The sequence below is a fragment of the Ovis aries genome, chromosome 4 (genome assembly GCF_016772045.2).
Source record: "Ovis aries strain OAR_USU_Benz2616 breed Rambouillet chromosome 4, ARS-UI_Ramb_v3.0, whole genome shotgun sequence".
NCBI classification, from domain to species: domain Eukaryota; kingdom Metazoa; phylum Chordata; class Mammalia; order Artiodactyla; family Bovidae; genus Ovis; species Ovis aries.
In genome coordinates this window covers 45,873,522-45,888,088 of record NC_056057.1, presented here as the reverse complement: position 1 = coordinate 45,888,088, position 14,567 = coordinate 45,873,522, and the positions used below count along the sequence as shown (strand labels likewise).

Below are 14,567 nucleotides of genomic sequence, written 5' to 3'. Positions count from 1 at the left end.
GAAGGAGAATTCATAAAAGGGTAGACTTTCAAGAAGCCAATGCAAAGAGGTAAAATTTACACACTGTTTTAAAGAAAAAAGCACGTGAAAAGATGCTAAACATCACTTATCAGTACCAAAATGCAAATCTGAACTACAACTAGGTGTTACCTTGCACCAGCCAGAATGACCATTATCAACAAGTCTACAGTGAATACATGCTGGGCAGGACATTAAGCAAAGGGAACCCTCTCAGGCTGTCACTGAAATTTGAATTGGTAACAGCCACTATGGAGAACAGTATGGAGGTTCCTTATGTAACTAAAAAAGAAGCTACCAAATGATCACACAACCCCACTCATGGGCATATATCCAGAGAAAACCATAACTTGAAGAGAGACATGTACCCTAACCTTCACTGCAGCTGTATTTACAATAGTCAGGATGTGCAAGCAACCAATCCACTGATGGGTGGATAAGAAGGAAGTGGTAAATATATACAATGGACTTTTACTCAGCCATAAAAAAGAATGAATGTCAACTGCAGCGACAGGGACGGACCTGGAGATGACCCTACTAAGAGAAGTACATCAGATAGAGAAACACAGTGTACATCACTGAGACGGCAACTAACATTTATACAAACACATGACATTTTCCAAACAGAAACAGACCCACAGTCTCAGAAAACAAACTCATGGTGACCAAGGGGAGCGGGAGAGGGCGGGATAATCAGGAGGTCGGGATTGCCGGCACTGTCACTGAAAGGCTCCTCTGATCACAGCAGTCCTGTACCTGGTGCAGTCAACACTAGCTCCTTCCGTAAAGAGGACACTGATTTTCATAAAACCAAATGAGTATCACTCTTTTGATAAGAGAAACAACAGACCATTTTCATAAGTTAATTTTGAAATTCAGTGTTAGGATATAAAAATAATATTCTTTCTTGGGCCCATGAATGGTTTTTAATAATAAACTTTAAATTTTCTCTTTTTTTGAGGAACATCAAAAATGTGACTTGTGAAATGAATTTCAATCTTAATAACATGGATGCAGTAGGTGTTTGCACGGCAAACAATCACCATTTCCTTCATACCTTGGTGCTTCCGTTTCCTGTGACCAACACGTGGAATAGGTCTGTGATGTAACTGCTCAGCATGTCCTGGTGGGCATTGGTCACCGTCATGTTTGTTAACAACCTCAGCCCAGCCAGCTGCACTGCAGAGTTCAGGGGGCCAGAGATGACGTCCTCACAGACTTGACTGACGTATACCTGGAGGTGGGAAAAGGGGGATCTTCTTAGAACCTCCAAAACTTTCCTATTAAACCGTAACTCCTGCACAGTGGAATCAGGTGATTGTTTAGGATGAGACTGACTCTTTAAGAAAGATGGCATTTCTATGAAGATCTCAAACTTGGGTAACTTTTTTTTTTAAGTTCCCTAATTAATAGCAGGCACTGAGCATTTTAGATATACTCCCTTCAGCCCTAAGACAATTAATGAGACAGCGGTATTATGGTCATTTTATAGACAGGGACTGTAAACCCTTCAAGAAGCTTGGATTCTCTGCCCAGACAGTGGAGCAATGTCCAGACTCGGAGACCATGCTCTCAGCACCAGTGGGAGACCATGCTCTCAGCACCAGTGGGGGCCTCTCGCTTGTTGGGGGGCCTCCCAATTCTGTCTACCTTTCTGTGTCTGGGCATGTCAGGATAAGGAGGAAGACCTGTGGGGACATTTCCATATCTGAGCTGTAGGATCTGGGGGCACATGTTAGATGTAAAGAACTGGAGAGGGACACTAAATAGAGCTTTTCTTCAGAGCTCTTTCTTTTATGAGTGAGCAGAGGCAAACTCTGTTTGGTCCAAGGTTGTTATTTATGACGTATATGTGGGTGAATTACTCCTTTATAATGTTGTAAACCACCGACTAAAAGTAATGCGATGCTAGTCGTACGCCCACGTCACACATGATAGGTCTAGACTAAACCTAGGGGGACAGAGGATTTCCTGAAACTCTATTTTCTATGTCTGGCCATGAGCCTTCCAGCTTGAAAAAATTATGTCTCACAAGTAATTGGTATTCACCTAAGTCTGAGATTCATCAAAAGTTCTAATTGGTAAGAAAAATTCCCTAATATAAAATGCTAAGGAATTACCAACTGTCCCATAAGCCAGTACTAACTTTAAAAAATTTCCAAATGTATTCATGTTACCACAGAAATGAAAATGAAGTGAAGCAAATTGCGTAAGTAAAACAGATTAAATTTTTAATCTGGTTTCAAAATCCAAATGATATTTACAAATCAATCTGTCCTGGGTTACAATTTCATTATACATCCATCCTTTTAAAAAACGGCATTTCCTTAGCTTAGAATCATGTATTTTCATAGGATGCTCCTGTCTTTCCAAGCGATTCCTAAAACGTGCTAAGCATTTACACCCTTATTGGCTCTGAATCTTTCCTTCACCTCAGTTCTAGCAACAAGATTACCAAACAGGCCACCTCAGTTATTCCTGGGGTTTGCCTACCTCACCTTGTTCCTTTCTCCTGGGATTCCCTCATTCCTCAACTCTGGCTGTAGAAGCCTTCGACAGTTTCATGGACCAGCTCGGGCTCTACCTTTTACAGAAACTTCTGAATGAAAACTCTCCTTTCTGTGTATTCAACAATATTTTACTTGCATTTTTCCTTAAAGCATTTCATCATGTTCTGCCTTGAATTACAAATCTTTTTGGACTTGCCTTATCCCTCTTTCTAGCTTTCTTACAACAAGAGTTAATCATGCTCATTTCTAAACTCTGCAACACAGAGCATGAGCTCAAAAAAAGTTGAATTAACGTTATTTCCTAACTTATTGTGTCTTTCTGCTGATATTATCTGACTTTGGCCTGGTTCCTTTTTCACACTTCGATTAAACTGAATGTCAAGTTCAAAAGTCCACTGCACTTGTTATTGGCTGGTTCAGGTGCCTTCTGCCTCTTATTCTGCATAAAAACTGAGCAGAAGACCCGAAGAGACATTTTCCCAAAGACATACATATGGTCAACAAGTTTATGAAAAGATGGTCAACATCACTAATCATCAGGGAAATGCAAATCAAAACCACCATGAAATATCACCTCACACTTATTAGAATGGTTATTATCAAAAAGTCAAGAAGTAACAAGTATTGGCAAGAAGAGAAAAAGGAATCCTTGTGTACTGCTGGTGGTTAGTGCAGCCACTATGGAAACCAGTATGGATATTCTTCAGAAAATTAAAAATAGAACTGTCAATATGGTCTAGCACCCCACTTTTGGGTATGAATCCAAAGGAAACAAAAATCACTCTCTCAAAGCAGTATCTGTACCACCATGTTCACTGCAGCATGAGCCACATAGCCAAGACACAGAAATAACCTAAATGTCAATTTATGGACAAACGGATAAAGGAAATGTAATCGGTATGTACAGTGGAATATTATTCACTATAAAAAAGGAAGGGAACTCTGCTATTTGTGAAAAATGGATGGACTGAGGGCATTATGCTAAGTGAAATAAGTCAGAGACGACAAAAATCTTATAAGTGGAATATGAAAAAGGTGCTCATAGAAACAGAGTAGCGTGTTCAGGTGAAGGAAAAGGCGAGATTCTGATCAAAGTGTATAAACTTAAAAGTTATAAAATGAATATGTTCTGGGGTCTAATGTATAGCAAGATAACTACACTTCACAATACTATATTGTATACTTGCATGCTAAGAGAGTAGATCTCAAATGTTCTCACCACACGCACACACACAGGTAATTATGAGGTGATGGAGGTGATAGCTACTGCACTATAGTGCATGCATGCTAAGTCGCTTCAGTCGTGTCCAACTCTGTGACTCTGTGGACCACAGACCACCAGGTTCCTCTGCCAATGGGATTCTGCAGGAAAGAATACTGAAGTGGGCTGCCGTGCCATCCTCCAGGGGATCTTTCCAACCTAGGGACTAAACCGGCGTCTGTTATGTCTAGCTGCACTGGCAGGCAGGTTGCTTACCACTAGCACCACCTGCAAGCCCAACGCTATGCAGGAGTGGTAATCACTTTGCAATATATACATGTATCAAATCATGTTTTATACCTTAAACTTATACAATATTTATGTTGATTATATCTCACTAAAGCCAGAAATAATAAATCTGGCTTTATAATAATGAATTCAATAATAAATTCTTGGCTAAAAGCTATAAAGTATGGTCTACTGAAATTTCATTACTTACCTTTTTTTCCTCTCTCATTTATTAGAAAACCTTACCTTTTGTAATTTCAGGTAACTTACCTTTATCTTGATTTGATTTTCAACATTCACACTCAGGTTATTCAGTGCATTTAAAGCTTTCTCTTTAATACTCTGATTGGGATTGTTGATTTTGCTTCCAACGATTGGAATACCACCCAATTCACGAATAACGATCTAGGAGGGAAAAAACAGAACCATGACTTCGATATTCAACTTCCCCTTTATTACATTCTTTGCATCTACAAATACAAATAAAAATTAATGACTCTTTGGAAATAATGTTCCCATATACAACCTCTAATTCCTATTTTTTTAAAAAGTTTACTACTCATAATTTTACAGCTAAAGAAACTAACTGAAAATAAATTATTAATATATGTAATATTTAAACTATAGCGTGGAGATATCCAATGAAGATCTTTAGAGCTACTACAGTGATCTCAAAGTAATTTACAAACAAAATAATTTTACTTTGAAATAAGTTATCGCTCTCTTACAGGGCAATTTGGAAATGCATTAGGATGTAGAACAAAACTAGTGTTTTGCTGAAATGAATACTTTGGAATACTAATCCCTCAAGATGTAAACAGATGTTCCCTTTTTAAAAAGGAGATTTGGGACTTCGCTGGTGGTACAGTGGTTAAGAGACCACCTGCCAACGTGGGGGACACAGGTTCAATCCCTGCTCGGGAAGATTCACAGGCCATGGAGCAACTACACCCATGTGCCACAACTGCTGAGCCCGCATGCTGCAACTACTGATGTCCATGTGCCTAGAGCCTGTGCTCCAGAGAAGCCTCTGCAATGAAAAGCCCGTGTTCATAGCAGATAGCAACGAAGACCAAGTGCAGCAACGAAGACCAAGTGCAACCAAAAGTCTCATTTAAAAGAGTAGGTTTCATAGATAAGTAAGTTTGAGAAACTCTGGTTATAACAAGAGTAAACATGTTTCTTTACCGTGATGCAATCCTATGGTCATGTGATCGGAATCTCCAAGAGCGGAGTGTTGAATACTGTACTTCTATAAACTTTATCCAAAAAGAAGATCGTTTTTCAATTGTGGGAGGGGAGGAACACTTATTAACATCCTGAAGAACTGAAGTTCCACACAGTTTGGAAATGATGCCCAAATTTTCAAAGGAAAAATAATCTGGGGATTTCTCACAGCCAATTGCAACACTAAATATTATGTGCCTTCATCCCAACATTGAAAGAGGCATAATGCTTCATTTCCTACAAGAAAAATAAGCTGAAAATGATTCCTGTCAGGTCAAAACATGCTGTTCTAACAGGAAAAGAGAGAAAGAAGCTTTCCCTCTGCAATTTCAGGTTCTTCCTAAGGACTTGTGGTTACTAGGAGACAGTCTTAAAAAAAAAAAAAACAACTATTATAAAAGCAGATGAAGGCATCATAACTGATGACAAGGACAGCAACTCCTATTGCCCAAGAAAGTACTTGTTCACCAGTGGCTTCTCACCCACTCTGACTACAGTTTGTTTCAAAGGAATATAAAACTATGGCATCAGAAATACCTTCAATATAGACATGCTAATAAGCTAGTCACCATCTGTTATTTTTGTCTGCCTGGCAGCCCTCTTTCTACGGGGAGAGACACAGCACCTCCTCTGTCCCATACAGTTCCTGGTGAGACTGCAGCTCCACTGTGTTCACACCCTGCCTGCTGTTTTTGTCTCCATGTGAGCCAGGACCCGCTAATCATGGCCCAGGCCAGCCCAACAATCGAGCCAAAGGGTTGGCACTTGATACTGATAGAGTAACTCCACCTTTTAGATCATGAGGCTCAAAGAAGAAAGCTTGAGAGGCCAGTGCCTTTCATTCCATCCATGTGAAGAAAACCTCTTTGTGGCCAGAGAGACAAAAATCATTACACAAAAAGAAGTAGGGGCAAGCAGTCAAAAGACAGCGAAAGAGAGAGAGAGGTTTGATAATGCTTTCTGCAACCTTGATCTCTAGTCATACTTGTGTCTCAAACCAAAGCTATCCTTGGACATCCAAGTTAACTGAGCTCAGTATTTTCCCTTTTCATTTTAAAATAACCTAAGTTGGGGTCTGTCACTTATAATGGAGATGTACATAGTACACACATATTCCTTATATCTCCCTATAAATCTCTAGAGCTAACCTTGACACGACGGATAAAGATGGACTGAAATGAAGTGTAAATTCAAAATTTTGCATTTATGACAAGGTTAACAAAGGGCATTAGCTGAAAATAATGACAAAAACTGTTTGACTCTTTCTCCATGGGAGGTTGGGGGGAAGCAGAAGTCAATTACATTTACACTGGTCCGTGGTTGTCAGAATGTGGTCCAGGGAGCACCTGCTTCAGAACCATCCTTGTCAGCCCTTAAAGCACGTACTTAAATGTCAGATGCTTCTGTTGCTCTACTGCAGCACTGCTGAGTTGTGAATAATTAAAAAGGCCATGCAATTATACTAAGTGTTGATTAGATACACTTATTACAAACATGAGGCTGGGTGACCAACTTCATAGATATATTAGGCTATGCTTATTTTTTTTATTTTTTGTTTATTTATTTTTTAGGCTATGCTTTTTAGAAGTAAACAAACATTATATTGTAGATATCCATAATCATACTATATATAGATGAAAAAATTGAGGCTCTGGGAGGTTAAGTAACTTATCGGAGTCACAATTACTGCTGGTGTGTGAGAATGGGAGGAGCATGTTTACGGAGACTAGGGTACTCACTTGGTTGGCTGAAAAGGCTGCATTGTTACCCAGGGTGACCAAAGCTCGTTCGATAATGATAGGATCCTCAGTTGATTCAAGCAGGTAAAGGAGTTTCTGAACTTGTTCAGCATTCAGGGTGTCATCATATGATCCACTGGTTAAGTCTTCTACATAAGAATAAAGTTATTTAAAGTTCATTTAAAATCCATATAAGACTTAAAGAGAAAATCCTGAATCATATTCTGATGCCAAGCACGGTTTTGAGCACTTTATATACCTTAACTCATTTAATCGTCAAGTGATCTCTTAGAAGAAGATACTATTATGATTCTCAATTTACAGATGGAATACTGAGCCTTATAGGTATTAAGAAATTAGCCGATGGTCTTGGTACTTCTCTTTTCTTTTAGTAAGGCACTGTGTGCCAACAGCATTTTCTGTTTCTTCTTTCTAAAAATCAGGTACACCCATCCAGTGGAACACTTCCCACAGGCATAGCTTCATTAAGAAAAGGAATTTGCATTTGGGAGAACTGCTCCGATCAGAGGCCAGAGGAAAAGCTATGCGAGGGACCCAATCATGCTGCTAGTGAGGTGCTTTTGTTCAGTTTCTATGAGCAACGATGACGACTGTGATGCTAGAAGAACAGTCCAACTGGGGGGGATGACAGAAACTGTCATTCTAAGGGAAAGAGTGAGCAGTCAAATGCTGGATCTGCTCAGGAAGTTTTGAAGTTTAAAGCTTGGACCTTTTAAAAAATCCTCTTTACAGAAATCTCCACAGGAAAACAGAAACCATTTGCATAATGCAGCCATTGTGTTATAAACATAGAACATGATTCTTCCCAAATTAAGCTATGAATACAGGTCAGAGACAGCACAAGTATCCACAATACACTGCCCTCCATGGAGCTGGGTGGGGGGTTGCAGTTTACAATAGGTGCTGCTGTATGACACCATAGCTGTGCTCATCTATATGCTGATGACTCCTCAATCCTAATCCCCAAGATAGAACTCTATTTCTGGAGCCTAAATTATATAAATCAACTTACTAACAGGCACTTCAATTTAGATACCTTAAAGACACCTCAAACTAACTGTACTCTATCCTGAATACATCGCCCTCCCACACAAATCTACTAGGCTTCAAAATCTCTACCTCACTGAATGAGACCACTGTCTACCTGGTTTCCCAAACCAAGGGCATCTTTGCTTTATACTTCTCTCTCACCACCCACGATAATTCATCAAATCCTAAAAAATAAAATGTGTCTCAAATTATTAAATTTATCATCTTTGGATACTGGGATTACAAATGACTTATTTTCTACCCCATGCTCATGAGGTCTTTCTTGTGTGTTTTTCTTTTTCTTTTTTTACAAGAAACACATACTATTATATTAAAACAGAATACATTGCTTAAAGAGGAATCATCGACAAATCTGAGGTAAATGGACAAGCTTAGATTATGAGAACCAATAGGTGATCTGGCGTCCTGAAGAAGCCAAATACAAATCAACCATTAGGAAAGTCTAAAAGCTAGAGAGGGAGCAGACTCTCACCCCCAGGCCTCACAGTCAGAGTCTCTGGACCGTGCCTTCACTCCCGAACCCACCACCCACCTCATTCACACCTTACACAATCATCTCACCCAAACGTATTTGAGAAGGTAAATGCAAGAATGATGAAAACACAGACGGTCATATGGGAAGACTTTTGGCGGTTCATCCAAAAATGTTTTTACACACAAGAAAACTGAGATCAGGATCATTTAAGGATTTGCCTAACGTAACACAGGAGTTAGTAGCAGAGACCAGAGAAACGAAAACACAAAGCTGCAGGCAACCACCTAACCTCTTTTGGGTCTTAGTTGTCTCACAATTTAAATAAGGCTGGTCAAACACTACAATGATTCTAAAAGTCCCTATGCAGCCCTGAAGTTGTGTAATTTTATAGATATACACATGGCATAAAAAGGATACATTTAACTCATAAAAAGGATACATTTAACTCAATCATACCTCCAAACTATTTCAAAGTCTATAACTTCCTCATACGTTTTCCCACAAACCATTAAAAAGTTTTATAAATACATAAATTATTAATGAATAGCCAAATGAAATTTTATAGAGAAAAGGGTTAAAGCATAGAATTTTCTCTTCAAAGAAGGAGGTGTAATGTGGTAGTTACAAATAAGCAAAGGTTAACTCTAGTTCAAATTCCAGCTAAGCTATTTACCAGCTGAGAGACACAATCTCTCCAAGCCTCAGTTTCTTCATCTATTCTGAGGGAGTTAACAGTGCAAAGAACAGGAAGACAAGAGAATGGGAAAGACTAGAGATCTCTTCAAAAAAAAAATTGGAGTTATCAAGGGAACATTTCATACAAGTATGGGCACAATCAAGAAGAGAAACAGTAAGGACCTAACAGAAGCAGAAGAGATTAAGAAGAGGTAGCAAGAATACACAGAAGAACTGTACAAAAAAGCTCTTAATGACCTGGATAACCACGATGGTGTGGTCACTCACCTAGAGCCAGACATCCTGGAGTGTGAAGTGAAGTGGAACTTAGGAAGCATTATTACAAATTAAGCTAGTGGAGGTGATGAAATTCCAGTGCAGCTATTTCAAATCCTAAAAGACACTGCTGTTAAAATGCTGCACTCAATATGCCAGCAAATTTGGAAAACTCAGCAGTGGCCACAGGACTGGAAAAGGTTAGTTTTCATTCCAATTCCAAAGAAGGGCAGTATCAAAGAATGTTCAAACTACCAGACAACTACGCTTATTTTGCATGCTAATAAGCTTATACTCAAAATCCTTCAAGCCAGGCTTCAGCAGTACATGAATTGAGAACTTCCAGATGTACCCATTTCTAAAGCTGGAAAAGCAGAAGAACGAGAGATCATATTGCAAACATTCACTGGATCATAGAGAAAACATGAGAATTCAAAAAAAAACATCGAACTTTTGCTTCATTGACTACGATAAAACCTTTGGCTGTGCAGGATCACAACTGTGAAAAATTCTTAAAGAGATGGGAATACCAGACCACCTAACTGTCTCCTGAGAAACCTGTATTCAGGTCGAGAAGCAACAGTTAGAACCTTATATGGAACAATGGGCTGGTTCCAAATTGAGAAAGGAGTACAAAAAGGCTGTATACTGTCACCCTGTTTATTTAACTTCTATGCAGAGTACATCATGTGAAATGCCAGGCTGGATGAATCACAAACTGGAATTAAGATTGTCTGGAGAAATATCAACAACCTCAGATACACAGATGACACCACCCTTAGGGCAGAAAGCAACGAGGAACTAAAGAGTCTCTCGATGAGGGTGAAAGAAGAGAGTGAAACACCTGGCTTAAAACTCAACATTCAAAAAACTAAGATCATGGCATTCAGTCCCATCACTTCATGGCAAATAGAAAAGGAAAAAGTAGAAGCAGTGACAGATTTTATTTTCTTGGGCTCCAAAATCACTGCAGATGGTGACTGCAGCCGTGGAATTAAAAGACACTTGCTTCTTGGCAGGAAAGCTATAATAAACTTAGATAGCATATTAAAAAACAAAGAAATCACTTTGCCTACAAAGGTCTGTCTAGTCAAAGCTATGGTTTTTCCAGTAGTCATGTACAGATATGAGTGCTGGACCATAAAGAAGGATGAGTGCCAAAGAAATAATGCTTTTAAATTGCGGTGCTGCAGAAGACTCTTGAGAGTCTCTTGGACTGCAATAAGATCAAATCAGTTAATCCTAAAGGAAATCAACCCTGAATATTCATTGGAAGGATTGATGCTGAAGCTCCAATACTTTGGCCATCTGATGCAAAGAGTCGACTCATTAGAAAAGACCCTGATGCTGGGAAAGATTGAAAGCAAAAGAAGGGGGTGGCAGAGGATGAGATGGTTAAACAGCAACACCGACTCAATGGACATTAATCCGAGCAAACTCTGTGAGAGGGTGAACAGGGAAGGAAGCACAGAGTGCTGCAGGCCACACGGTTGCAGAGAGTCAGACGTGACTTAGTGACTGAATAACAACAGTGCCAACCTTAAAGCATTTTTATGTCTCTTGATACAAATCCAAGAGTGGAATTGCTGGATCATACGGTAGTCTCATTTTTAGTTTCATGAGGAAGTTCCATACTGTCTTTGACAGTGGCTGTACCAATTTACACTCTCACTAACGATGTATAATGATTCCCTTTTCTCACATCCTCACCAGCATCTGTTATTTGTGGCCTTTTTGATGACAGCCATTCTTGACAGGTGTGAGATGATATATCATTGTGGTTTTAATTGGCATCTCTCTAATAATTAGCAATGTTGAGTGCCCAATTAAGCAGGAGATGGGCTCAAATCAATAAAATTATAAATGAAAAAGAAGTTACAACTGACATCACAGAAATACAAAGGATCATAAGAGACCACTACAAGCAACTATATGCCAATAAAATGGACAACCTCTTGGAAAGGTACCATGTCCTGAGACTGAACCAGGAAGAAACAGAAAATATGAATAGACCAATCACAAGTACTGAAATTGCAACTGTGATTAAAAAGCTCCCAAGAAACAAAAGTCCAGGACCAGATGGCTTCATAAGCAAATTCTACCACGTGGGATTTATCCCAGGGATGCAAGGATTCCTCAACATACACAAATCAATCAATGTGATACACCACTTCAACAAACTGACTAATAAAAAACATTATGACCATCTCAATAGAGGCAGAAAAAGCTTTTGACAAAATTCAACACCTGTTTGTGATTAAAAAAAAAAAAACAACTCTCTAGAAAGGGGGCAGAGAGGAAAACTCCCCCACCCATATATATTTAGGATGGGCTAACTTATGTCTGACTCTTTGCAACCCCATGGACTACAGCCCACCCAGCTCCTCTGTCCATGGAATTTTCCAGGCGAGAATACTGGAGTAGGTTGCCATTTCCTACTCCAGGGGATTTTCCCGACCTAGCGATTGAACCTGCGCCTCTTCTGTCTCCTGAATTGGCAGGTGGATTCTTCACCACTGTACCACCTGGGAAGCCCAACCTAATAAAGGCCATATATGACAAATTCATAGTAAACATCATTCTCAATGGTGAAAACCAAAAGCATTTCCTTTAAGGCCAGGAACCAGACAAAGATATCCACTCTCACCACTATTACTTAACATAATTTTAAAAGGCATATCCATGGGCAATCAGAAAAGAAAAAGAAATAAAAGGAATCCAAAGAGGAAAAGAAGTAAAATTCACTGTTTGCCGATGACATGATACTATACTTTAAAATTCCTAAAGACGTTGACAGAAAACTACTAAAGCTCATCAATGAACTTGGTTAAGTTGCAGGACACAAAATTGAAAAACAGAAATCTGTCACGTTTCTATACACTAGCAAAGAAAGATCAGAACAACAAATTAAGGAAAAAATCCCATTTGCCTTCACATCACAAAGAATAAAATACCAAGAAACAAAGTTACCTAAGGAGATAAAAGACCTGTACTTTGAAAAGTATAAGACTGATGAAAGATACTGAAGATGACACAAACAGATGGAAAGATAAACCATGTTCTTGGGTTGGGCGAATCAGTATCATTGAAATGACTATACTAAGCCAAGCAATCTACCAATTAAATTCATTACCTATCAAACTACCAATGGCGTTTTTCACAGAATTAGAACAAGTTTTTTTTTTTTTTTTTTTTTACAATTTGTATGGAAACAGAAAAGACTGCAAATAGTCAAACCAATCTTGAGAAAGAAAAATGGAGCGGCAGGCATCAGGTTTCCTGACTTCAGACTATACTACAATGTTAGAGTCGACAAAACAATGTTACTGGCACAAAAGCAGAAATACAGATCAACGGAACAGGATAAAACTCCAGAGGTAAACCCACGCACCGATGTGCTGTGCTTTGCTTAGTTGCTCAGTCATGTCTGACTCTTTGCAACTCCATGGACTGTGGCCCAGCAGACTCCTCAGTCGATGGGGATTCACCAGGCAAGAATACTGGAGCGGGATAACATGCCCTCCTTTGGGGATCTTTCCGACCCAGGGATCGAACCCAGGTCTCCCACATTGCACGCAGATTCTTTACCGTCTGAGCCACCAGGGAAGCCCCATGCACCAATGGTCAGCTACAAAAAAGGGGCAACAATGGACAATAGAGAGAACAGTCTCTTTAACATGGGGTGCTGGGCAAACTGGACAGCAACATCTTAAAGGATGAAATTAGAACACTCCCTAATACCATGCACAAAAATAAACTCAAAATCTAAATATAAGTCCAGATACTATAAAACCCCTAACAGGAAAATCTAGGTAGAATTCTCTCTTGATACCTATCGCAGCAATATTGCTTTTGAATCACCTCCTAGAGCGATGAAAGTAAAAACAAAAATAAAACCATCAAGAAAACAAGAAGACAACCCACAGGAGAAAATACTTGAAAACAAAGCAACTGACAAGGGGTTAGTCTTCAAAATATACGAACAGCTCATGCAGCTCATTATTTAAAAAAAGAAAAACCTAACCAGAAAAATGGGTGGAGGATCTAAATAGACATTTCTCCAAAGACATACAGATGGCTGAAAAGCACATGAAAAGATACTCAACATCACTAATTATTAGAGAAATACAAATCAAAACTACGTGGAAGTATCACCTCACACTTGTCAGAATGGCCATCATCAAAAAATCTACAAACAAAAGTGCTGCAGAGGGTTTGGAGAAAAGGGCCTCGTCCTATACACTGCTGGTGGGGATGTCAATCAGTACAACCACTGTGGAGAACAGAATGGAAGTTCCTTAAAAAATGAAAAATACCGCTACCATATGATCTAGCAAGCCCACTCCTGGGTATATATCTGGAGAAAGTAATTCAAAAAGGTATGTGTACCCCACTGTTCACTGCAGCACCATTTATAATAGCCAAGACGTGGAAGTAACCAAAATGCCCATCCACAAAGGAACAGAAAAAGATGTGGTACGTATATATACAATGGAATATTACTTAGCTATGAAAGAGAATGAAATGATGCCATCTGCACTAACATTCCTTTGGGTGGACCCAGAGATGATCATTCTGAAACGTGTACAAGCCCGTGTCCTTGTCTTTTGAAGTAAAATGCTACTCAACAGTTAATGATTGGGAAATGGGAAGAAGAAGCAACAAGGAACAGCTGTTGGGCTAAGGAACTGGGAACAATTTAGACTATAATCCTGCCACATAGCAGGATCACCAAACTCCCAGTTCCTTGAAAGATACAGATAAAGGCCTGGCACACATTCCCTTTGTTTTTACAGAAAGCAGATGAAAACTGCTGACCACAAGAACACACATCCTAGACACTGCTCTTGCCAGAGCCAAGAAAATTTAAAAAAAAAAAAAAATCAAACTTATGGTTACCAAAGGGGAAAGGCAGGGAGGAGGGATAAATTAGGAGACTGGGATTAACATATACACACTACTATATATAAAATAGATGCTCAACAACGATCTACTCTGTAGCACAGGGAACTCAATATTTTGTAATAACCTAGATAGGAAGAGAATCTGAAAGAGAAGGGATATGTGTATAACTGAATCACTTTGCT

General features: G+C 39.2%; 1 protein-coding gene across 1 annotated transcript in view; it reads right to left on the bottom strand.

Annotated features, from left to right (window-relative positions):
• Positions 1–14,567, bottom strand: part of ARMC10 (armadillo repeat containing 10) — a 68,616-nt gene that overhangs the window by 33,099 nt on the left and 20,950 nt on the right. The window contains exons 2-4 of the mRNA XM_012177422.4: positions 6,984–7,132; positions 4,288–4,422; positions 1,076–1,252 (exon numbers count right to left, since the gene is read on the bottom strand). Coding sequence (XP_012032812.3) covers positions 1,076–1,252; positions 4,288–4,422; positions 6,984–7,132 — 461 coding nt within the window. The remainder of the gene's footprint in view (positions 1–1,075; positions 1,253–4,287; positions 4,423–6,983; positions 7,133–14,567) is intronic.